Raw genomic sequence first — 23,250 nt, forward strand, 5'->3', positions numbered from 1 at the left:
AGGAAGCTAGACAAGGCAAATACTTGCACTGTTTTATGAGACGGAATATGATAAGCACTGAGGGGGCTTTGAGAGGTTAAAGAAGAGATCATATGAGATCGTCCATCTGGGAAAGAATGAGGAAAGGTGTCCGTGAGGAGGGAGTACTTGTCGGAGAGGATTCCAAGATGATGCTGGTGGAGATAGGTACCAGATGGACTTCTCTGGCTCTGCGATTTAACAATTAACAGCTAAATCTGCGATTTAACTGACAGGTATGTTATCTGCAATTTAACTGACAGGAATGTTAACTCTCTCCACTGTGTTTTCCTTCTTATAAAATGGAGATGACAGGGGTGCCTGAGTGGCTCAGTGGGTTAAGCCTCTGCCTTCAGCCCAGGTCATGATCTGGGGGTCCTGGGATCGAGTCCCGCATCGGGCTCTCTGCTGGGTGGGGCGCCTGCTTCCTCTCTCTCTCTCTCTGCCTGCCTCTCTGCCTATTTGTGATCTCTCTCTGTCAAATAAAGAATTGGCCAGCTTCATAAAATAATTTTTTTAAAAATAGAGATGACAGTACCTACTTGATAGGGCTGCCCTGGCTATGACAGGAGGTGGAACATCTAGTGCTCAAGAGAGCTAATATGGGGTGCCTGGGTGGCTCAGTGGGTTAAAGCCTCTGCCTTCAGCTCAGGTCATGATCCTGGCGTCCTGGGATCGAGCCCCCGAGTGGAGCTCTCTGCTCAGCGCCCTCTCTGCCTGCCTCTGTGCCTACTTGTGATCTCTGTCAAACAAATAAAATCTTAAAAAAAAAAAAAGGAGAGAGAGCCATTATTACTATCACAACCTGGACTAGAGGTTCTCAGTCTCGTCTACATCTTAGGAGCACTTGGGGGAGCTTATCAAAAACGACTCATTCCCTCTGTTCCTCCGCAAGATCGACCAGATCAGAAACCTCCCTGATCCCAGGCAACAGGGCTTTAAGGAAGTTCCCCCAAATGGTTCCAAATACCTCTAGATTCTTGGGTGGTCTGCTGCCCCGCATGGCGAAGCAAGCTCAGTTGGGAATCTGCTAGAAATGTGGATTCTCGGCCCCTCCCCCGACCTTCTGAATCTGCTTTTCTTTTTTTTTTAATTTTTAAATTTTATTTATTTGACAGAGATCACAAGTAGGCAGAGAGGGACGCGGTGGGGTGGGGGTGGGGGAGCAGGATCTCAATCTGAGGACCTTGGGATCATGACCTGAGCCACTCACGTGCCCCTGAATCTGCATTTTATACCAAGGTCCTGCGGGTCTGAAAGCTCCCTGCGGATGCCAAGACTCCCGGTTCGCAGGCCACACCGACTAGCCAAGAAGATTCAGCGGACCCCTGCCTCTTTTTTTCCTTCAGAAATCCAGCCACCAGCTGAAATATTTGGAGCGGGCACGTGTGTCTGTGTCTGAACAGCCCCTCCCCAGTCTTACGGACTTGGACTTCGCGAAGTCTTTCGCGTATGTGGCTTCACTTGAACCTAACTAAGAAGTCCCCTCGAAGTCAGGCACCATGATGCCAATTTCACGAGGGAAACCGGGGCCCAGGGAGCCCCGGATGGCTTAGGACGCCTCAATCTGCAAACACGAGGTCGGGGTGGGGGCCGGGACCCAGGCTGGCCGACTTCTCCGCCGACCGAGCCAGCGTTCCGTCGGCTTCTCCGAGGATGGCTTCGGACTTAGGTTGGCGGGAATCAGAAATACGCTAGACTTTTCATTCTCAAGAGAAAATACTAACGACCCTCCCTCAGCTGGCTGCGAATGTATCAAAACGGTTGCTTGGCAACAAGGAGGCGGCCCCACCAACTTTCGACCAATCGGCAAATTGCTGGCTCGGGGACTCCTCGGCGTCACTGGCGCTTCTGCGCATGTGCTGTCGCCTCGTGGGCGGGGGAAGCAGCGTTCTTACCTGCCTTCCGGGCGACACAGGAAGTGGCTCCTCGGCGCCTGCGCGGTGCTTCCGCGGTAATTGGGGGAGTTTCCTCCACCGGCGTGACGGTATTTCGGCCCTTCGGGTTTCTGTGCCCAGCACCTCGCCTTCTCCTCCTCGGTTCTCCAGCGGTTTCGCCGGCTCCCGAGTCCTCCCCGCTGCCCGTCACCGGCTCTCCGCCGCGGCGTGACTCCCAGGTAGGCCCCGCGCCGCCTTCCTCGCTCCCCGCAGCCATGGCGCTTCCGACGCCGCCCGCCCCCCCTCGGGGGAGTGGGCCGCGCGGCGAGGCACCTGGGCGCGAGCCGGCCGGTTAGCGAGCTTCCTTACTGGCCCCTGGGAGGGGCTCCGGGGTCACCCCGGGTCTCACCCCCTCGTCCTTCTCTTGGGGAAACTGAGGCACCGGGAGGGTCACAGTTGATGGCAGCGTCTGTCGTCTGCGCTCTTCCCGTTGACACGTCTGTCTCATCGGACGCAAGCTCCCACCTCCTCGGAGAAGCCTCCCTTGACCGGTCTTGCAGAAAGGCGTCCGTCCCCTTCGGTCTCCCGCGCTAATCTTCGTTGCACTTTCCTCTGAAACCGTTCTGTTGCTTTGTTTCTGCCCCCCGCCGCCCCCGTCCGGGGTCTGTGAAATACCAGCCGCCTTGGCCCAGGCGCCTGCCGAGGGCCGGGCGTATCTTAGGAGTCCAGACCGCCCTCTGTTCCTGGAGCTGACGTTTTCCCGGGGAAGAGGTTGATGGCACACAATTCCAGGTCGTGACCGGCGCTACGAAGAAAACAGGGTGGTGGTATGGCAGGGTGGGTATGTTAAATCAGGAAGGCAGGGGAGCCTCTGAGCAGGTGACCTTTTGGAAAAGGTAGGTCTAACAGCTTTATTCACGTACAGCTTACCTGCTGTCACCCACTTAAAACTGGGCCTTTTGATGTGTTTGGGAAGTTGAATACAGTTACCTGAACATCACCCCCAGAGATTGAGAACATCTCCATCCCCGCCCGCATCCCCCCAGCGTTCTCAGGAGACAACTTTTTGTTGTTGTTGTTGTTAAAGATTTTACTCATTTGACAGACAGAGACCACAAGTAGGCAGAGAGGCAGGCAGAGAGAGGGGGAAGCAGGCTCCCTGCTGAGCAGAGAGCCGGATGCGGGGCTCGATCCCAGGACTCTGGGACCATGACCTGAGCCGAAGGCAGAGGCTTAACCACTGAGCCACCTGGGTGCCCCAGGAGACAACTTCTGAATTGGGATCTGAAGATTCCAACTGAGGCAGCTGGAGGTTTGGGGGAGGGCGAATCATCCAAAGTCATAGGAACAGATAGTAGGAATCCTGCAGGGCAGGGCTGACTTTGCTGTGGTCACAGGCGGAAAGGGTGCCCCCAGAGCAGTAGGGCTGGAATGCAGCAAGCGGGGCAGGCGAGGAGATTGCTTGGAGATGTCCTCTGAACTTCTTGAGGGTTCCCCATGCCCTGTATAGTGTGTGGTCCACATAGGCTGACTAACACTTGAATGACCCTTGCTCTTTCCCTAAATTCATCCCCAAAAGGGACAGAAGAAAGAATTTTCCGGCACCAGGTGTGCGACTGATCTCACTTGGTTTTCATGATTCCTTGAACAGGATGTCAGAGACTCTTTTTGTGGATGAGAAAATCAAGGCTAAATAACCTTCCCAAAGCCACATAGCTAGTTCCTAGACTCTGACTGTCCAAGCCCAGTTATTCCTCTGTTCACTCATGCAGTTAACCAGTGCTTCAAGTGCAAGTTCACATTTGAGGCACAAGTAGCTGGCACATACCACTTCCTCTCACAGAGTTGCTTTCCAAGATACTAACATGCTCAGAGCTGTTGCTTTGGCCAGGATATCAGCACTCATTTTGTTCCTGAAGTTGGGAATCCCAAGTGCATTTCCAAAATCCCTAGCAATTTCCCCATTCTATGTTGCCCAGAACGTAATACCAGACCTTTTGGTACCCAGTCACACCAGAGTGGATTACTTCTTAAAACTCCTCCTACAGAGAAATCGCTGAATCTTTGTCAGGACCGTTTGCTTTTCTTAGTAACATCATGCAGAGATATTGGCCTAAGCCAGAGTATAGAAATTATTAAGAAGAACGTGAACTCTCACTGAGCGGAGACCTGGAGGAGTGGGGCCTTCTGTGGTTTATTGTTACATTCCTGGTGCAAAGCTCAGTGTCTCAAATTATGTAAGAAAGGGGTGAATTTATCTTCTAGCTGGTGATTGAAAAGTACTTTGCTGTAATGTATTGGTTTACTAATGGTGACAAATGTAAAAAGAAAATAAGGAAACGGTATGGGGGTGTATGGGAACTCTATCTGTACAATTTTCTATATGTCAAAAACTCTTCTAAAAGAGTACATATTTAAAAAGCACTTTCTGCATTTCTTTTAATGATTTTATTAATTATTCGACATAGAGAGAGATGGCGTAAGTACGCAGCTGCAGGGAGAGGGAGAAGCAAGCTCCCCACTGAGCAGAGAGCCTCATGTGGGATTCGCTCCCAGGGTCCTGACCTGAGCTGAAGGCAGATGTTTAACCGACTGAGCCACCCAGGTGCTCTGGTGATCATTATTTAGATCACTTTGGAAGAGAAAAACCTGACATCAAGTCATTTAGAGTCTTTTTTTCCCTTCTGTGACCTAATTGGCTTTATATTAGCTCTCAGTGATATTGATTATGGAAGAAAAGACCTATCCTTAACATTTTCTATTATTTTTTAGGGCCAAAATGAGTCTGTTTGGGACAACCTCGGGTTTTGGAACTAGTGGGACCAGCATGTTTGGCAGCACAAGCACAGATAACCACAACCCTATGAAGGTACCTCATGAAGCTTCATGGGACTTGTATGAAATTACAGGCCAGGGTTTCCCACAATGAGAGAGATCCAGATAGCTTGGGAGCCTTCTTTGGGGCAAAAGCTCTGAATCTTTGTCTAGCCCACTTTCTCAAACTTGGAGCACAGAAACAGTGTCTCTTGTGCTAGTGTCCTGTCCCCCCCCCCGACTTTCTTCACCACTTAAGTTAGCAGGGTGCTTATTAAAATTGTGGATTCCCAGGGCCCGGCCCACAACTGTTGAATGAGAATTTCCTCTGGGGTGGGGTCAGGCCATGACTCTGATTGAACACTTTAGGGCCAGAGTGAACCAGTGGGCCAGCACGTGGAAATCATCCTGGCCATTCATTGAGAGTGCAGCTTCCGGTCCCAGCAGTGCTAGCCCTTCCACTAGCTTCTTTATTACTCCTATTTTGGATCAAAGCAAGAGAGGTCTAACTCACTGAGTTCTTAGCACAAGGAAAATCCTCCATGAGTGTTCAGTGAGAAGGAAAACAATTTTGAATGAAATCGATGATGCATACATTGTAACGTTGACTTTTCCCCCCCAGGATATTGAAGTAACATCCTCTCCTGATGACAGCATTGGTTGTCTGTCCTTTAGCCCACCAACCTTGCCTGGGAACTTCCTTATCGCAGGATCATGGGCTAACGATGTAAGTCTTCCTTACACACATGTTCTAGAAGACTTATTTCTTTGTATGGGTGAGGTTAGCTTTCCATTTGGCTCCATTCTTTCCCAAGTGAATGAAGCAAAGGTATTCACGGCCATTCTAAAGAAATCAGTTAGAGGGAGTGGCCCTTCTGAGCAGGCGACGTTGCCTGTCACACTGACGTCTGTTATGAAAGCGTGGTCATATGGTCATAGGCCTCACTCAGAACTCCTGCCCTAGTTCAGTGACTTGGCATGGATTTCCAAGTCACATGTAGTGGCATTGAGAATGACTGTTCTCCATGGTGCTATACATAAACTTCCAGGTATCCTGCAAATGTTCTTAAGGTAGATATTAAAGTTTTGCAACTTTGGATATGGCACAAATGCTGCAAAGACGTTACACTTAACCTACTATGTACAAAAAAGGACAAGAAATCACAGTGCACAGAAGGAAAGATAAAAACTCTGGTAGGGGAAGAAAAAAAAAAAAACCCTGGTGGGAAATTCAGCAGACATGAAGAGGCACTTCGCAGGAGTGCAGGTGGCCTGTTAGCGTGAACTTGAACCATTCAGCCACACTCATAAGCAGGTAAACTGAGACTTCTGTGATGGACTCTACCAAGTTAACAAAATGAAAAGTTAAAAAAATAACACTTGGTCCCAGCAAAGAAAAGCTGAGACCTTCCATGTACCGCTGGTAGGTGTGGAAGCACAGCTCTTCTGAAGGTCAGTTGGCAGTATCGATCAGAAATCCTTAAGTTTATACCCAGCCTCTGAGTACTTCTCCTCTGAGGCAGTATTGTACCGCTCTGGGGTGAAGTATTGTACTTCACGTGCATAACTGAATTAATCTCTTGACAGCGAAAGCACTGTGATCCTGTTGTCCTCTCTTCTGATGCGGAATGTGGAGCTTAGGGTTGTAGAGTAGAGTAGCTGGCCCAGCTCCTGCATCTGAGGGACTGGCCGTCAGGCTGCGGACCTGGCAATGTGGGCCCGGATCTGTATTCCTAGCCACTGTCTGCTACTACTTCATTGTATTGCATTGTCTTCCTATTTTATTTAAAAGATTTTATTTATTTGTCAGCGCACACAAGCAAGGGCAGCGGCAGGCAGAGGGAGAAGCAGGCTTCCTGCCCCCACTGAGCAAGAGCCCAATGTGGGACTTGATTCCAAGACTCTGGGGTCATGACCCGAGCTGAAGGCTGATGCTTTACTGACTGAGCCACCTGGGTGTCCCAACCTCATTTTAAAAAGTCTTCATGCTAGTGGAAGTTTTGAAAGTTATAATATCAAATAATGTATTTTATGGTATGTTTGTGTGCTGGACTAGCATTTTTTTTTTTTTTTTAAAGACTTGATTTATTTATTTGACAGAGATCACAAGTAGGCAGAGAGGCAGGCAGAGAGAGAGGTAGAGGGAAGCAGGCTCCCTGCTGAGCAGAGAGCCCGATGCGGGACTCGATCCCAGGATCCTGAGATCATGACCCGAGCCGAAGGCAGAGGCTTAACCCACTGAGCCACCCAGGCGTCCCTGGACTAGCATTTTTAAAATTTTGGGAGATTTTTCTGCAACAGAGGGGCAGTGAGGGGGTTGAGGAAAGAACAGCAGGAGAGGAAGGTAGTCATGGTTGAGCAGGTTTGGCTTCTACATGTAGTTCTGGAAAGACTCCACGTGATTTATTGCTGAAAAACATGAATTGTTTATTGGCAATTCATAATGCAAGGGAGGAAAGTTTCAGTTAAAAGAGTGAAGGTACTCTATAATCTAGGTTTTTGATGAAAATATGTGTGCATAGAAACATTGAAAGCGCAACAAACTATTAACTATAGTCTGGTGGGATTAAGGTGATATTTTAATTTTCTTGTCATATTTACAAAATCTCTTAAGTAAAATGCGTTATGTTTATAATCAGGAAAAACTGTAAAAAACCAGTGTATTCAGAGAAGAAAGGTAAGTTTCCCCTTTGGTCTTGATTCTCTGAATGGTAATGGATGACATTCTCCTTTAGAAGACAAATACATCTCATAAATGTGATAAATTTATCTGCAGTTTTAGGTGTAAGCAAAAGAATTTGTATATTTTGATGGCTTGGAAATACAGGAAAATAGCGACTGGAGTAGACTGTTCAGTTGCTTCATTATTATTTTTTTTTTTAAGTTTATTTACTTTAGAGAGGGAGCATGAGCAGGAGGGGCAGAGGGAGGGAGTCTCAAGCAGACTCCGAGATGACCGCGGAGCCCAGCGCAGGGCTGGGTCCCACGATCCTGAGATCGTGACCTGAGCCGAAACCATGAGGCGGACGCTTGATTGACTGTGCCACCCAGGCGGCCCTCAGTAGCTTTATTCTTCAAGTTAGATAATTAGGTTGATATGAGAAGTTTGTGTATATTTAAGTCGCACCCATTAGTTATTAGGTGTTCTGTGCATGAAGAGGTCACGAGGTGCTGTGTTTGCATTAATTTTTCATGTCACTCTAGGTTCGCTGCTGGGAAGTTCAAGATAGTGGACAGACTATTCCAAAAGCCCAGCAGATGCACACAGGGCCTGTCTTAGATGTCTGCTGGAGCGATGTAAGTGTCATCCCATTTTTCATATTTTCTACAACATAAAATCCCATGTTATCTGGGAGTATGTATATATTTCTACTTTAATATAACCTGAACCACGAATTTTGTGTATTTATACACATTGTTGGAATTCTAGGTTTCTGATTTTCAGTATAAAATGTATTGATATTCGTGATACAGTCAGTTAATGTTAGCATTGGTTTTTTTGAAAGTTCTTGCATAAAAAGTTCATTGTTTTATTGACATTATCTTAAGCGAATAATTGAATAATTTCTGGAAGCCATTCCCACCTTTCTGCCGTGAATTTATGTCATTTTAAAATGAAAAGTTTAGTATCCCCAAAAATAAATCCCAGAGGAAAAAAGAATCATTTTCTGTTAATAGGCATTTGAAGTCTTTTGGGTTTTTGGGATTCTCTTTTTCCTCCCAAATCCTGAGCATCAGTGATGTAAACAAATATGTTCAAGTTTATCTGGCTCTGAGCTTTTGTTGTTGATTGGGGAGACTGTAATGAAGGGACCGTTCACAAGGGGGCAGCAGCAGGGAAGGTAAGTGGGGAGCCACAGCAGGAGGCTGTAAAGGGGCCCATCGCCTTCCTAAAGGAGGAGGCAACATGGTGACAGCCCAGCCTTCCTCCTGCCACCGCGGCCCAGCGGCTGAACCCAGCAGAGGCAAGAAAACGGGCAGACAGATGTACATTCGTGCTGAGGAAGCTAAGCCTCCAGGCCCCTGTCAGGCCTTCTGTGTAATTTTAGTCAGGTTCATTAGATAAGAATTGCAGACAATAAAATTGAACCTTTTTAGTGCATAATTCTGTCATTTTGAAGAAACGCGGAGAGTTGTCACAATACAGAACATCAGCCGCGGATTCCTTCCTGCCCTTCTGTCACATGCTCCTCAGTTCTAGCCGCTGGAAACCACCGATGTGTTTTCTGTCCCTGTGGTTCTGCCTGTCCCAGAGTGTCACGTGAACAGTCCTCTACTGCGTCCCCTTGGCGTCTGGCTTCTTGCGCTCTGCACAGCACGCATGGGACCCACGCAGGTCGTTCTGTCAGTCAGTAGTTTGTCCTTCATGCTGAGCGGTGGCCCGTTGTGTGGCTTTGTCCCCGTTTGTTCGCCCAGCCACCAGGAGAAGGACATTTGGACTGATTCCCATTTTGGTCATTACGAATAACACCGTTATAAACCGTTGTGTGCTGGGTTTTCTGTGAACAAAAGTTTTCATTTCTCTTGGGTGAATATCTCCTAGAGGGATTGCTGTGTCCTATGTCGATTTTATGTATAACTTTGTGAGAAAATTGCCAGACTCCTCTTAGTTTATGTTGTCATTTTCAAATGACACCAGTCATTTATGTGATCTTATTTAATTTATAATTAAGAAATTATTTTCCTGTTAATGTTTTGAGGTGGTTTAGGAGCCAGAATTGGTTCCTGTTTTTTTGTTTTGTTTTGTTTAGAATTTATTTGACAGAGCTCACAAGTTGATAGAGAGGCAGACAGAGGGGGGAAGCAGGCTCCCTTCCGAGCAGAGAGCCCGAAGGGGGGCTTGATCCCAGGACCCTGAGATCACAACCTGAGCTGAAGGCAGACACTTAACCCACTGAGCCACCCAGGCGCCCCTAGAATTGGCTCCTGTTTTCATCATGAGCTGTGATAGGCTTCTCCGAGCATTTTTGTCATCTGCAAAATGTTTGCTTGACCTATCGGATTGGGTTATTATGAGACTAATAATAGATCTGTGAAAACAGTTTGAAAAGTGATACATTTATTGCGGATACAGCTTGAGCTCCTGGGTGGCTCAGTGGGTTAAAGCCTCTGCCTTTGGCTCAGGTCATGATCCGAGGGTCCTGGGATCAAGCCCACATCCGGCTCTCTGCTCAGTGGGGAGCCTGCTTCCTCCTCTCTCTGCCTGCCTCTCTGCCTACTTGGGATCTCTGTCTGTCAAATAAATAAATAAAAATCTTAAAAAAAGAAGAAGAAGAAGAAGGCCGTGTGCCTGTAACTCTTCGGGCTTTGTGTCATCCAGCCCAGGCCCACGTTCAGATTGGGGCTCCAGCTTCCTGGCATTTTGACTTTGTCAGGTTACTTAATCTCCCTGTATTTGTCTCCTCCTTTGTAAATGAAGGTAATAATAATTACGGCAGATGGTATTTAATCACGGAGGTAATTATCAGGCTCTTCTAGGGCGCTAAAGCCCTGGGGATATAGTGAAAAGGGAAGTTGGCAAGGTGGGCGTATACCACATTCATGGAACTCCTGGTCTGTCGGGACGGACAGACAGAACCGCAGGTGGTAGAACTCTGTGGCAGCGAGACTGCATCTACATAAAGTGACTGGCACAGGCTTAGTTGACAGACTTGTCGGAGGGAGCGTGGTGAATGGCTGAGTCTAGGCCCAGACCCAGACCTTCCTGGCTCCAGAGCCCAGGTGCTGGACCGCCTCCCTCAGAGGCTTCCAGGAAAGGGAGTGGGCTGGCGTGGGAGGTGGGAAGAGCGGTCGGGAGAGGAAGCTACACCTGTGACAACAGCACAGAAGCACAGAAGAGCCAGATACCTTTGAGGCATAAAACCCAAACTTGGTGGAGATGATTTCTTGAGCGCTGTAGGGACATGGCTTGCTCTGTAGCCATAGCAAAGGGGCGGGGAGCAGCTGGCTGGAGAGCGCTTGCAAGTACCGTTTCTCTGCCCTGGCTTTTTGACAGATGAGCCTCGGTGTCTGCACCGCCGCGGATCAGGCATGCTCCGTAGTGCCCACTGCGGCTGGTAGGATGGGCATTTTATAATGACATCGAGAGCCAGTGTGTCGCTCAGTCTCAGGGTAGCCCACGACGTACATAGGTATCCTAAGCATTTATGGAGTCAATCCTTACAACTCCCCTGATCAAAAAGCAGATTTTGGGCGCCTGGATGGCTCAGTGGGTTAAGCCGCTGCTTTCGGCTCAGGTCATGATCTCAGGGTCCTGGGATCGAGTCCCACATTGGGCTCTCTGCTCAGCGGGGAGCCTGCTTCCCTCTCTCTCTCTCTGCCTGCCTCTCTGTCTACTTGTGATCTCTGTCTGTCAAATAAACAAATCTTAAAAAAAAAAAAAAAACAGATTTTAGCTTTTCTTTTAGTTGGAGAACTGGTGAGTTTTATGGGAAGACATTTTTGCTAAGGAAGGATGGCAGTAAATCTTTAAACTTTGAAACCAGAGATGAGATAATTTAGGTCACTGGTCAGCAGACTATGGCCCATGGGCCAGATATGGCCCATTGTGTATTTTTGTAAATCAAATTTTATTGGCACACAGCCATGGTCCTTCATGTAAGTACCGTGTATGGCTGCTTTCAAGCTATTATGATAGTTATGGAGTTGCAGCAGAGACCTGTAAAGACTAAATACTCAATAGATGTGCCCTTTCCGAAGAAATTTGCTAACCACTGCCCTAGACTTCCATTTAGTTTTTTCTCTTTCTAAAAATGTATGACCGGGACGCCTGGGTGGCTCAGTTGGTTAAGCAGCTGCCTTCGGCTCAGGTCATGATGCGTCCTGGGATCGAGTCCCACATCGGGCTCCTTGCTCAGCAGGGAGCCTGCTTCTCCCTCTGCCTCTGCCTGCCACTCTGTCTGCCTGTGCTTGCTCTCTCTCCCTCTCTCTCTCTCTCTGACAAATAAATAAAATCTTAAAAAAAAAAAAAAGTATGACCAGTTTATGAGTTTTATATTTAAATATTTTTAAGACCACTACACAATGATTGCTAATTTGTTAAGCTGTTCTATAGTTTCCGTAGGACCAGTGACTATTGAAAATTAGTGTAGTTTTATGGTGTGCACTTCAGAAAGCTATTAGAGACCTAGCCAGACAAGCGCATGCTGATAGCAGATGCACGTGCGTGTGCAGAGAGCGCAACACACTAACTGTGGCAGAGTGTTCGCCACCGATGATTCTGGGTGCAAGGTTTATAGCTGGTCGTTGTTTCATTCTTGCAACTTATGGTCAAACAGAGGCTTGAAATTGGGGTGCCTGGGTGACTCGGTTAAGCTTCTGCCTTTGGCTTGGGTCATGGTCCAGGGTCCTGGCATCAAGCATCAGGTTGGGCTTTCTTCTCGGCGGAGGCCCGGCCTCTCCCTTTTCCTCCGCCTGCTGCTTTGCCTGCTGGTGTGCTTGTTCCTCCTCTGTTGAGTAAGGAAAAATCTTTAAAAAAAAAAAAAAGGCTTGGGACGCCTGGGTGGCTCAGTTGGTTGGGCAGCTGCCTTCAGCTTGGGTCGTGATCCCGGCGTCCTGGGATCGAGTCCCATATTGGACTCCTTGCTCAGCAGGGAGCCTGCTTCTCCCTCTGCCTCTGCCTGCCACTCTGTCTGCCTGTCTCTCTCTGACAAATAAGTAAATAAAATATTTAAAAGGGGGGGGGGCTTGGAATTAACCAGAACAAGAAAAAATTGTGTAGGTGGCCCCTGGTACTATATGGGATGCAGGATTTGCAAAAACTACTCTTGGAAGGAAGTCAGTGGCCCTTGAGAACGGAGTGGGTTAGGGACAGGAGTCTTCATTTTCCCTCTGTAACTTCCCATGCTGTTTGATTTTTTTCTTTATCCTGTTAATTTGGTATCTCTTAGAAAAATTAATCAGTAATAAAGAAATAGGGCAAAAAATGTGTTTGTATATGACAGTGGAGTTTATAATACACTGGCCCCCAAAAAACTAGAAAAATAAAAATTGCAAAACAAAGCCTGCCTCAAGATGATCAACCTAATAGACAAATAGAAATTGTATATATTTTTTTTCTTGAATGACAGATTTTCTTGATTTTTCTTTTAGGATGGGAGCAAAGTATTTACAGCATCATGTGATAAAACTGCCAAAATGTGGGACCTCAACAGCAATCAGGCAATACAGATTGCACAGGTAATAAACACTGAGTCCAGAAAGGCTGGTGCCTGGGGTGGTGATGAATTTTAAATTCTAATTCTCTAGTATAGAAAACTGCAGTTGACTCTACCAAATCAGTTAGACTTAAGCTTTCCAGAAACCTCTTTAGCATCAGAGTAACACGAAGGTGATAACCATTCTTACTCCTGCTGGCATTTCACAGGCGGTCTGTCATGGATCTTCCGTATGTGTGTAGGTGAGGGGGGCGTCCTAAGGAGTTAGTGCCGTCAACGCCTGTAAAAGACAGATGTTCCAGATGGGCCTCAACATTCCTGTGTTTGACGTTCTGACAGCCATGTGTGGCTGGCCTTTTACCAGCTGCATTTGGACACTGGTCCACTGGACGAGTATTGAACGCCTGCTCCGTGCCAGGCACTGCCAGTAGGGGTGCACGTCCCCGGAGCTCTTAGTCTACCAGGAACAGCGGGCACGAAGGGCAGAAGTAATGAAGCTCAGAGAAGCAGGACCCAGAGGGTCCGACCTGGTTGGGAAGGGCCTCTTGACCCAAAACCATTTTCAGAAAGACCTTGCTTACTCTGGGCTCCCAGTAAGTGTGACTGGCTGCCAGAAGCTCCTCTTTGATCTCTTCATTCGCGCCGCCTGAGTCAATAGATAAAACTGTACTAGTAATTTCTGAGTATTTCCCTGGGGAGGGACTTACTTTGACTCTCATTATAGGTAAAATGAACGTTTGTCAGGATGGAAGGTAGCTATACGTTCTCAGGTGAAATTGAGTGTCAGCGGTCTTTAGGAAGGGCTTGGATGTCATTTGGTGTTTGGTAGGACCTCAGTATTTCAGTGTGTGCTTTCTCTTTGAGTTTCTAGAACTGAAGGTGCTTAGCACGTAGTTACATTTATCTTGACCTGTTTTGATTTTGTCTTGCAAGCACGATGCCCCCGTGAAGACCGTACACTGGATCAAAGCGCCTAACTACAGCTGCGTGATGACCGGGAGTTGGGATAAGACTCTGAAGGTTTGATACACCAGTGAGGGGGGCTGCATGGCCTGGCCGGGAGCGACGTGAATTCTTCCACTGTTGGGATGATAGCTCTGAAATGGTCACTTACGGGGTGTTTTTTTTATTTCCTAAATTTTAGTTTTGGGATACACGATCATCAAATCCTATGATGGTTCTGCAGCTCCCTGAAAGATGTTACTGTGCCGATGTGGTAAGGAATTTCTAACTTCATATCTGTCCTCTTAAGAGAAATACAGATCTCTTACCTTGTGACATCTTGCAGTTAGCGGGTGATCTAAAAATCCCTCTAACTTGAATAATGAACACACAGAGGATGTAGTTCCAATTTCCTCAGTTACCTTAAATCGGGAGATTTTTGTGCTGCATTTGTCCCCAAATACCAAATACTGATTGTCAAGTTTTTTTTTTCATTTGTTATTTGAAGATGTTTGGGAGCCACGTACCATACATATATATATAACAGTTACTTTACGTAGGAAAGTGGGTACCGACTGTGTGGTGTGGTGTTGGATCTTTGGGGACTGAGTGGAAGAGAAACTGAAGAACTTTTTCTCTCCATTTGATTATAAGTCTTTTTTTTTTTTTTTTTAAGATTTTATTTATTTATTTAAGAGTCAGAGATCACAAGTAGGCAGAGAGGCAGGCAGAAAGAGAGGAGGAAGCAGGCTCCCTGCTGAACGGAGAGCCCGATGTGGGGCTCAATCCCAGGACCCTAGAATCATGACCTGAGCTGAAGGCAGAGGTTTAACCCACTGAGCCACCCAGGCACCTCATATTCCTCCATGTTTTTTAAAAATAATCCTGTGTTTTATAGTTTTAAAAAATTATGCTTTTAAAAATGCATGTTCTACTTTGAAATAATTATTGCCCTGGGTTTTCATGAAGAGTATTGTGGTATCATCGGATTTTTAAACTTAAGAAAATTCAGACTTATTTTTCTGAGTCTAAAAACAAGGATCTGATATTTTGGTATTAAAATAACACTTTCCTTCATTTTAAGCATGTCTTTGCTTTCCTCTGTTCCCTAGATCTACCCTATGGCTGTGGTGGCCACTGCAGAGAGAGGACTGATTGTCTACCAGTTAGAGAACCAACCATCCGAGTTCAGGAGGATAGAGTCTCCACTGAAGCATCAGGCGAGTCACCTGTCCGGTTAGGAAGCACGTGCTTACTGGGTGTCGTACGCAGTTCAGGGCCTGTGTGGGCAGTACTGATGTGCTTTCAGACACCAAGAAGTGTTTTCGAAGGGGTCAGTGTAAGGATACAAGTGCACGTATTTTGTGAGCGGATACTGGCCAGCCTTGGAGGAGCCTGACTTCTCTGTCATCTTGCTGCTGTATACAGCGGTGGCCTCCACGACGGGCTCTTTCGGATCCTAGCGTCCAGCCTCAGCTCTGCCTCTGCGGGGCCCACACGCCACCAGGCTTCTCCCGGCAGTCTCCTGGCTGCCACAGACTCTTAGATTTTCTTCACTCTCTTCTCACTCCTGGGCTCTCCCTCCTCTGGCCTTTGTCTCAGCAGATCAGCTCAGCTCCTACTCAGAGAACATCATGGTGGGGAACTGCTTATCTTCTTCCTGGGGAATCTAGGAGTCTGCCTGCACCCTGCCTTACTCCTGCCAGTTAGGTGAGGTCTGTGCTCTGTGAAGGCCCATGTTGTGCTGGGGCTCTGTGGTTGACCCCCCCACACACACCCCCCGGTTGTCTGGACACTTGCCGCACCCCCCAGCCCTACTAGCACGGACTCGTGCTCCTGTCTCATTCTCGAAAACAAACTCTTGCCCTACACCCTCCGATGCCACCTGGACCCTTTTCCTTTGCAGTGAAGCATCTCACGTGAGCTTTCTTGGTTTCCTTACCTCCCACTCATTTCTCACCCGAATCCGTTGAGGCTTCTGCCCCATGACTCCACTGACATTGTTTTTGCCTTGGCCACCGATGGCTTCCTCATCCATAATTCCAGTGGACGCTGAGCAGCCCTCATCGTAGCTTAGCAGAGCAGCTTTCATGACTGTTCTTATCTCTTCTTAAACACCCTGTTCCTGGCCTCTGTACTGCCCACCTCTTACCCCCTGCCTCTCCGGTGGCTGCTTTGTCTTCCTTGCCCGTTCTCGCTGCACGTTGGGGTTCCCCAGGCCTCTGCCCTCGCCTGCCGCCTTCTCTACTGAAGCAGAATCTCATCCCTGTCCTCGCCGTCATGTGGGCCTACCTTGTGGGCAGGGGGACCCAGATCCCCAAAAGACCTCGGCTCTGGGATCCCTAGAGGGACACCCACGGTCTGACAGCTCCTTTGCATGTCTCCCAGCATCTCAGCCCAGCAGTATCTCACACCAAACCTGGGACCACTTCCTGCAGGTCTTGAGATGTTACCTCTCGTCAGGCTTCTCCCTGGTTGCTTTCCCTGAGACTCTGTGTGTGTGTGTGTGTGTGTGTGTGTGCGTGCGTGCGTGCGTGCGTGTATGTCTTAACAGAGCTGCGCATACATGTTTCATATATCCTGTCTCGTGTCGCCCGCTAGAATGTCAATCCAGGGGAGGCGGGGATTTCTGTTTGTTTCCTCCTCATCCCCAGCACCTGGGACCAGATCTGATGCATGGAAGTTTTCTGCCAATGTTTGCTGAGTGAACAAACAGCCTTAACCTGCACCTGCCTGCCTCCCTCAGCAGCCTCTCCTCCATGTGCTCCCCATCTCAGGAGACAGGACGCCCGGCTCTGGTCTGAGCCGGAAATCTGGGCGGCGTCCTTGATCTGCCTCCTCCTTTTCCCCCCGTCTCACTGGTCTCCAGGTTCCCTTCTGCTCTGCGGGCGTTCTGGAATCTGTTCATTTCCCTCCTTCCCTCCTGCTCATCTAATCCAAGTCCCTGGTGTGACTAAGAGCTTAGATCTTGGCCCTCCTTTGGTCCGCTCCTCATGCGTGGGTCCGGGAGCTCTTACAATGGCAAATCTGACCTTCCCACAGCTGTGCTTAAAAACCCAGCACGGGCTCCTCATTTCCCTTTGGGTAAATCCCAGATTCCTTGACAAAACCTAGTGACTGCCTTCACTTCCTACTGTCTGTGCCAGGCATCCTGGCCTTTCATTTGCCGAGGCAGGGCCTCAGCATTTGCATAGGGCCACTGTGGGACTGTGTTCTTGGAAACCGTGCCCCCAGGGCAGTGCAGTTCCCTGGTCTCTGTGCTGAGCATGGGAGGCACAGTCATGGTTCCTGGTGACTTACAGGCTTTTGCCTCTTTTCATTAATGTTTTTTCCACTCACAAAAGTAACGGGCTTGTTGTTCAAAAAAAGGCAAATGGTATAGAAACAGAGCTAGCATGTATTTTTCCATTTCCTTAGGAAATTTGTGAGCTTTAGCAAGCGTCGCAATAACAGAAACTGCTCTCTATCTCCATCTTCTGTGGCTTTGTCCCCCGGCTCTGACCTTGCCCCCATGCTTCCTGAACTCCTCACGGAAGATAAGACCTCAGTTTGGGTAGGGTGGGTGGTCCTCTGGAGGAGGCCAGGTCATCACACTGGAAGGTAGGAGTGAGCACCCAGGCCCTGTCCTCTGCCCCAGCAGCTGGGTCACGGGCTCTTTTATGGGACCCTCTGTAGAGTTCAGTAGAATCCTCGTTTGGGTCCCGAAGCAGCGTGTTGCTTCTGCATAGTGTGGTCCCAGTTTAGAAGGTCCTGGCCACGTCCACTGTCCCATGTGACCTTTGTTTCCCTGTGATCACCAGGCAGATGCTGTTTCCTTTCTCCGTGAGGGGAAACAGAGGCCCAGAAACATCGGGCGAGTTGCTGCAGGGTGTCCATCTGGTTAGTGGTGGGCTGTGAATTGGGCCAGCGCCGGAATAGGACCTGGCGGGGTTCCGGGGGGCATGTGCACTGCTGGGGGGACAGCAGGGCCCTTGCGGGACAAAGGCCAAGCAGGGGCAGACACAGCGCGTGCTCTGGATTTTGTTCATAAAGTCTCGGGGCTGAGTACAGGTAGTTTCTCAAAAGGTAGAAAATATTGCTTGGTAGGGAACTAGAAATAACATGTCGCATTTGTATGTGTTTCTGGTTCTTCTGAAACCCAAAAATGAGGTGGTTATGTACCTTCACTTGGTTATGAAGTCTTGTATCTTACTTTGTGATAACATACTGTGTTGGTTTTTTTCTTTTAAATCATAGCATCGATGTGTGGCTATTTTTAAAGACAAACAGAACAAGCCGACTGGTTTCGCCCTGGGAAGCATCGAGGGGAGGGTTGCTATTCACTACATCAACCCCCCAAATCCGTAAGTGGGCTCGGTTCACTTGGCGAATTTCCACTTGAGACTTTTTCAGAATGGAAAACTCATTTGAGCCTTTGCTTTTCAGCGCCAAAGATAACTTTACCTTCAAATGTCACCGCTCGAACGGAACCAATACCTCAGCTCCTCAGGACATCTATGCGGTATGTTTTTAGAAACTTCAGCTTTGAGATTTAGAAACTAGACTTGGAGGTGGGTGGCTGAGTCATTACGGGCCAGGAAAGCTCCCTCTGTCATCGTGCATGTTCACGGGCAGAGACCGGTGGCTTATACTGTAGATGCTGGTTTTCTGTTTTTGTGACACATTGGCCGTCTTTGCTGTCTGTGTGCTGCTGCTGAGTGCAAGCGGACGGCTCCCTCAGGAGGGCCTTCCCTCTCCTCCTGAGCGCTGCCCGGCCGCTCAGACGCTCAGCTGAAACTGAGAAAGAAACGGCGCTTTCCTGAGGTCCACTGCTTGGCGTCCTGGCTGGCTGCGTACTTGTTAACTTCTGCTGCCTTGTGTTCGTAACAAGGGACACGATTCGGTTCTGGGCTGCCAGGGCATTCCGGGAGCATGTCTGGTTCCTCCGCGCTCCGCGGGCAGTCGGCCCGTTCTGTTTCGGAGCGGAGCAGGAGGCGCGTCGGTGCAAACCTGGTTTCGCCTCCCTCCTCCACCGCTCATCGTGCGCGTGTGAATCCTTGCAGGTAAATGGGATCGCGTTCCATCCTGTCCACGGCACGCTTGCCACGGTGGGGTCCGATGGCAGATTCAGCTTTTGGGACAAAGATGCCAGGACGAAACTAAAAACTTCCGAACAGCTGGACCAGCCGATAGCGGCTTGCTGCTTCAATCACAACGGAAACATATTCGCCTACGCCTCCAGCTACGACTGGTCAAAGGTGAGCGTCCGCGGGCCTGCCGGTCGCACTGAGGCAGCGGCGCCGGCTGTGCAGTCAGAAGGCCTGGCCTTGAATTGTGACTCTTCTCTGGACCTGCCAAGGTCTCCGTCCCATCCCTGCAAAGGGACATAGCCGGCCTTCCTCACAAGGTGTGGGGACTGGGTCATACCTGTGGAGCCTTTTCCCTGGGAACTGCCCCTGGGAAGGGTCTGGTCATTGTGAGGCGAGAAGCAGAGAGACTCCAGGGAGGCCCAGGGCAGCGGTAAGAGAGTGAGGGGGCGCGGTGGGGCCAGGTGTTGAGGCTTTCGCTGGAGAAATTGCTTCTTTTTTTATTATCTGGGAGAGGGGGTTAGGGGCCGACAGGGTCGTGGCTGCATTTTGGGGGCCTCCGGGCGTGGTGATAAGGGGAGCAGACTCGGGACTGGGGCTCCAGGCCGCTGGCCGACAGCCCCCGCGTTAGCTTCTCAGCAGCTGCGTCTCCTGGATCGTTTGTTCCTTTTTCTCGGGCTACCACCAGCCCCCTCTCTGCAGCAGCCTTCCAGACTTTTCCCTGCTCTGCCCTTGCTGCCCAGGTTCCTGACTGGTGAGGTCGCCAGCCTCACCCAGAAAGGCTTTGCCCTCCTCAGTGTCTCCCTTCCATCCGCACACGAGCCCCTCTGCCCTGCCATCTCCTTCCGCCCGCCGCCCGCCCCAGACTCCCCGGCGCCCCTCCCTTCTCTCCTCCTGCGAGCACCTTCTCTGCCTGCCCACCAGCTCCTCGTCCGTCTGTAAGACACACCGATGCCCGCAGCCATGCCAGGGCTGTAGCTGAGAACCCTTGTTGTCCCCGACCGACAACCATGGCAGCGGGCTTGGCACCTGCCGGCTTCCGTTCCTTTGGTTGCCTCCTGGGGGCCACCCTTCCCCGTCAGCTCTGAGCTGACTGGTTCGTCTTGGGGTTCTCCCAATGCAAACCAGTGACCCTTCATTATCTGACTTGGTTCCTGAGCTCGCCCTCCACTTCCCTCCCAGCATCCCGCCTCGGCTGTGTGAACGCGCGGCCTGCCCGGAGCACCTTCCCTTAGGAGCTGGAAGGCCGGTGACTCGGCCCGCGCGTGCTCTGGCCTCCGGGCTTGCTGCCTCTCCTGGGTCCGCCTTTGAGTCCGTCACTGACTGCTCGATGGGGGTCTCGGCGTCACCTTTGGTTCTTTCTCAGAAGCACAGGGCAGCTGGCCCTGTCTGGTGGCTTTAGCGGCAGTACCCCGGCCTGCCCGGCCTCCCCACCTGAGCCCCCTCCCGCCGGGGCCGAGCGGATGCGGGCCGGGCAGCGGAGCGGTGTCTCTGGAAGCCGCTTTGCCGAGGTGCCCCGGAGGAGCAGTGCTCGTGCCTGGTGGGTGCGTTCGGTGTCTGTCTGTACCCAGCAGACCATCGCCACAGCCCAGATAACCTCCTTGTTTAAGATCACAGTTTTAGCTCCCCCAGAAGTTTCCATGCGTGTTGCCGCCATCCTGCCCCCGACACACACACGACCCTCAACCTGCTTCCTGTCATTGTAGACAAGCTTGCGTCTTCCAGAACTCTATGTCAGAGGAGTCCTGCACCACGTGCTCTCTGTGGCGTGGCTGCTTTCACCCTAAGGATTGTAGCGTCCGCCCCGGCGTTGAGTGGCCCCGCTGCCGGGCGGTCCGTGGGGCCAGTGCGCCACGTGTGTGTCCGCCCGCCTGTGGCAGCCGCATGTGTAGTTTTTGCAAAAGACGCCTGGTCCGGTCCTGCCGAGCTGGGGCTGGAGCAGGCTGTGGCCGGGACCTTGGCTCTCCACACGGGGCCTGCCCTAGTCCACGTGCCCAGGCCTCGGCTGCCTGGGGCTGCGCCGCCCACCCCCTTCCCTGCCTCCCGTGCGGTGCCGCTCAGGGCGCTGTGTGGTGTGGGCGCTGGCGAACTGGAGTGGGCTGGGAGAGGGGAGAAGGCGCCTTGCTGTGCGCGCCGCTCAGGACGAAGCCGTCCGACCGGTTCATGTCCGCTTACACTTGGAGTTACTCGGAGTTACTTACATCGTGATGTTTTTCACTTAAAAAGAGTTGCTTTCTGAATTTCACACTGTTTCTGGTTTAAGGACAGTTCTCTTGGGCATAAAATCGCAGTCATAGGGGATGAAAGGTCTGAGGTTGCTGCGACGGTCCACCAACACCTGAGGTGCCCGCTGCTCTGCCGTGCCAACCGCCCCCTCTGCTGTCCTATCCCTGTGGATGCCCCTTAGAGCCGCTGAGGCCGCTGGTGCTCTTCCCTGGGGGATGATGTTTGAAGGCCTTAGTCCGCCCTTCATGGAACTTCTTAGTCCATCCTGGTCCCGATTTCCAGGCTCCCCAAGACTCGCATGGCTCCCCTCCCGCCTCCCCTGGAGGGCAGACCCACTGACCCCCTACTGTCCCACTGCACTTCTCTCTGGGTCCGTGTGGGCCGGCTTGCTCCTGCAGCGGTCATGTCGGCATCGAAGTGAGGGGTTAACGAGGCCTTAGCTCTGAAAAATATGTAAAAGATCATGCCTCTGCGTGGGTCACTGAAGACAGATTGCCACCAAGTCCTTAACCTTTCCTCTGAAACCAAAGTTTAAATTTGTTTAACGTTTTGGCTTTTCTGTCCCTCCATAAACCTGTTTTGTTCTCCCAGATACATTATATGTACATAGCACAGGACTTGGCATATACAAAGTGCCCATAAAATGCTGATTTTTACACTTTAATGATAAGATTGTTGTGTGTGTTTTTCTCGCCCCTTAGGGACACGAATTTTATAATCCCCAAAAGAAAAATTACATTTTCCTGCGTAATGCAGCCGAAGAGCTAAAACCCAGGAATAAGAAATAGTGGCCGGAGACTTCTGGGTTGTCCAGAGTTGTTTCCTCTCCACTCTGCCTCGTCTTTGTACGGATTCGGGTCCCAGTGTTTGGTAGGTTGTCAGCCCTGGATGTGGACTCAAGCCCTGGAGAAAATGTCCTCGATCAGCAGTCAGGAGCCCCGCCGGCCACGATGACTGTCTGTCCATTCCACTGCCTGTTACAGATTTCTTCTGTAACTCCACGGGGACCGAAATGATTCTAGAAGTTAGATTCCTGCGGGCGACTGCCACGTGTTTTGTCGTGCTTCATTCAGCCGTGTATGTGTTCGAGAACATTGGGAAACATCCTATGAGCGCTGTACTGTATTTTGTAATAAAATATTTTGAAGATTCCCTGCTAAACTCCCTTTGTGTGTCTCTCCCCCTGCCTGCCCCCTAAGCTCTGAAGTGGTCATCCTGTCCCACAGCGTCCTGGGTTTTGATTTGTGATTGGAGCCGCCCTTGGGGACATGCAGTAGCCGTGCCCCTTTGAGAGGGCATCCTGAGCTGTGCCTGCCGCATGGAGCGCCTAGTGGTGGCGGCGAGCATAGGCCAGCAGAGGCTGGATGTGTTTCTCTTGCTTCCGCCGTGCCATCTTTAACCTCCCCAGTGCTGTTTGGCTCTGCTGGGCAGAGGTCCCCGTGGCCTGAGCGGGGCCTGCCCCATGTGCTGAGGGGCAGGCCTTTGTGAACAAGCCCGAGTGGGTGATGTTTGTGTGGCCTCCAGGTTAGGACCTGAGCCCCCTGTCCCCAGTGCTGTTCAGTTGTGCCCCAGTACTGGTAGCTATTTTTATTCCGTGTCATGGAGATTCTTGATTGGTAAGTATCCGAAGTGAAATTCAGCTTAACCTTTGACTTTGGAGTCTGTTGTGTTTTTACCCCATGATCCCAAATGCTGCTTAACGCTTGACTCTTCGGGGCTGGTACGGAAACGTAACTTGCTGAGCTTGGAAATCTGCCTTTGACCGTGTTGTAAGTTGTGTTTGCCTTCTCATGAAAAGCAATGAAAATAAAATTTTCTACTGGAAGAGATTGCCTGCACTGAATGGTTTAAATTATTCGGTAGTCCGGTCACAAGTAAAATCAGACTCATTAACTCTTCCGTTCTGTCTTTTCGGATGAAAATGTATTTTTTGAGAGAGAAAGGCGAGTGCACTGGAGAAAAAAAAAAGCCTGAATTTTCAAGTTACTTACTTAGACTTCACTCCATGAATCAGCCCTGTGCTTGTGGGGAAGGGAGCGCAAGCGGGACCACTGTTCTGCGAGTCGGGCGCAGGCACCCCCGTAGCCGGCTTTGCTGGAACGGAGGCAGCGTCTGTGCGCACCGGTTTAGCGGGGGCTTTGTAATGCTCTT

The 23,250-nt window shown here is 50.1% G+C and overlaps 1 protein-coding gene across 1 annotated transcript; it reads left to right on the forward strand.

The window, feature by feature from the left end:
* Window positions 1-1,932: 1,932 nt before the first annotated feature.
* Window positions 1,933-22,251, forward strand: RAE1 (ribonucleic acid export 1). Its single transcript, XM_059407283.1, has 12 exons — window positions 1,933-2,134; window positions 4,668-4,764; window positions 5,332-5,436; window positions 7,914-8,006; window positions 12,801-12,887; window positions 13,799-13,885; window positions 14,010-14,081; window positions 14,920-15,027; window positions 18,044-18,150; window positions 18,233-18,308; window positions 18,850-19,044; window positions 21,801-22,251. The coding sequence occupies exons 2-12, from the start codon at window positions 4,675-4,677 to the stop codon at window positions 21,885-21,887; spliced, it is 1,107 nt and encodes a 368-aa protein (XP_059263266.1). The 5' UTR covers window positions 1,933-2,134; window positions 4,668-4,674; the 3' UTR covers window positions 21,888-22,251.
* Window positions 22,252-23,250: the final 999 nt, after the last annotated feature.

This window comes from Mustela nigripes, chromosome 7 (genome assembly GCF_022355385.1).
Source record: "Mustela nigripes isolate SB6536 chromosome 7, MUSNIG.SB6536, whole genome shotgun sequence".
Lineage (NCBI taxonomy): Eukaryota > Metazoa > Chordata > Mammalia > Carnivora > Mustelidae > Mustela > Mustela nigripes.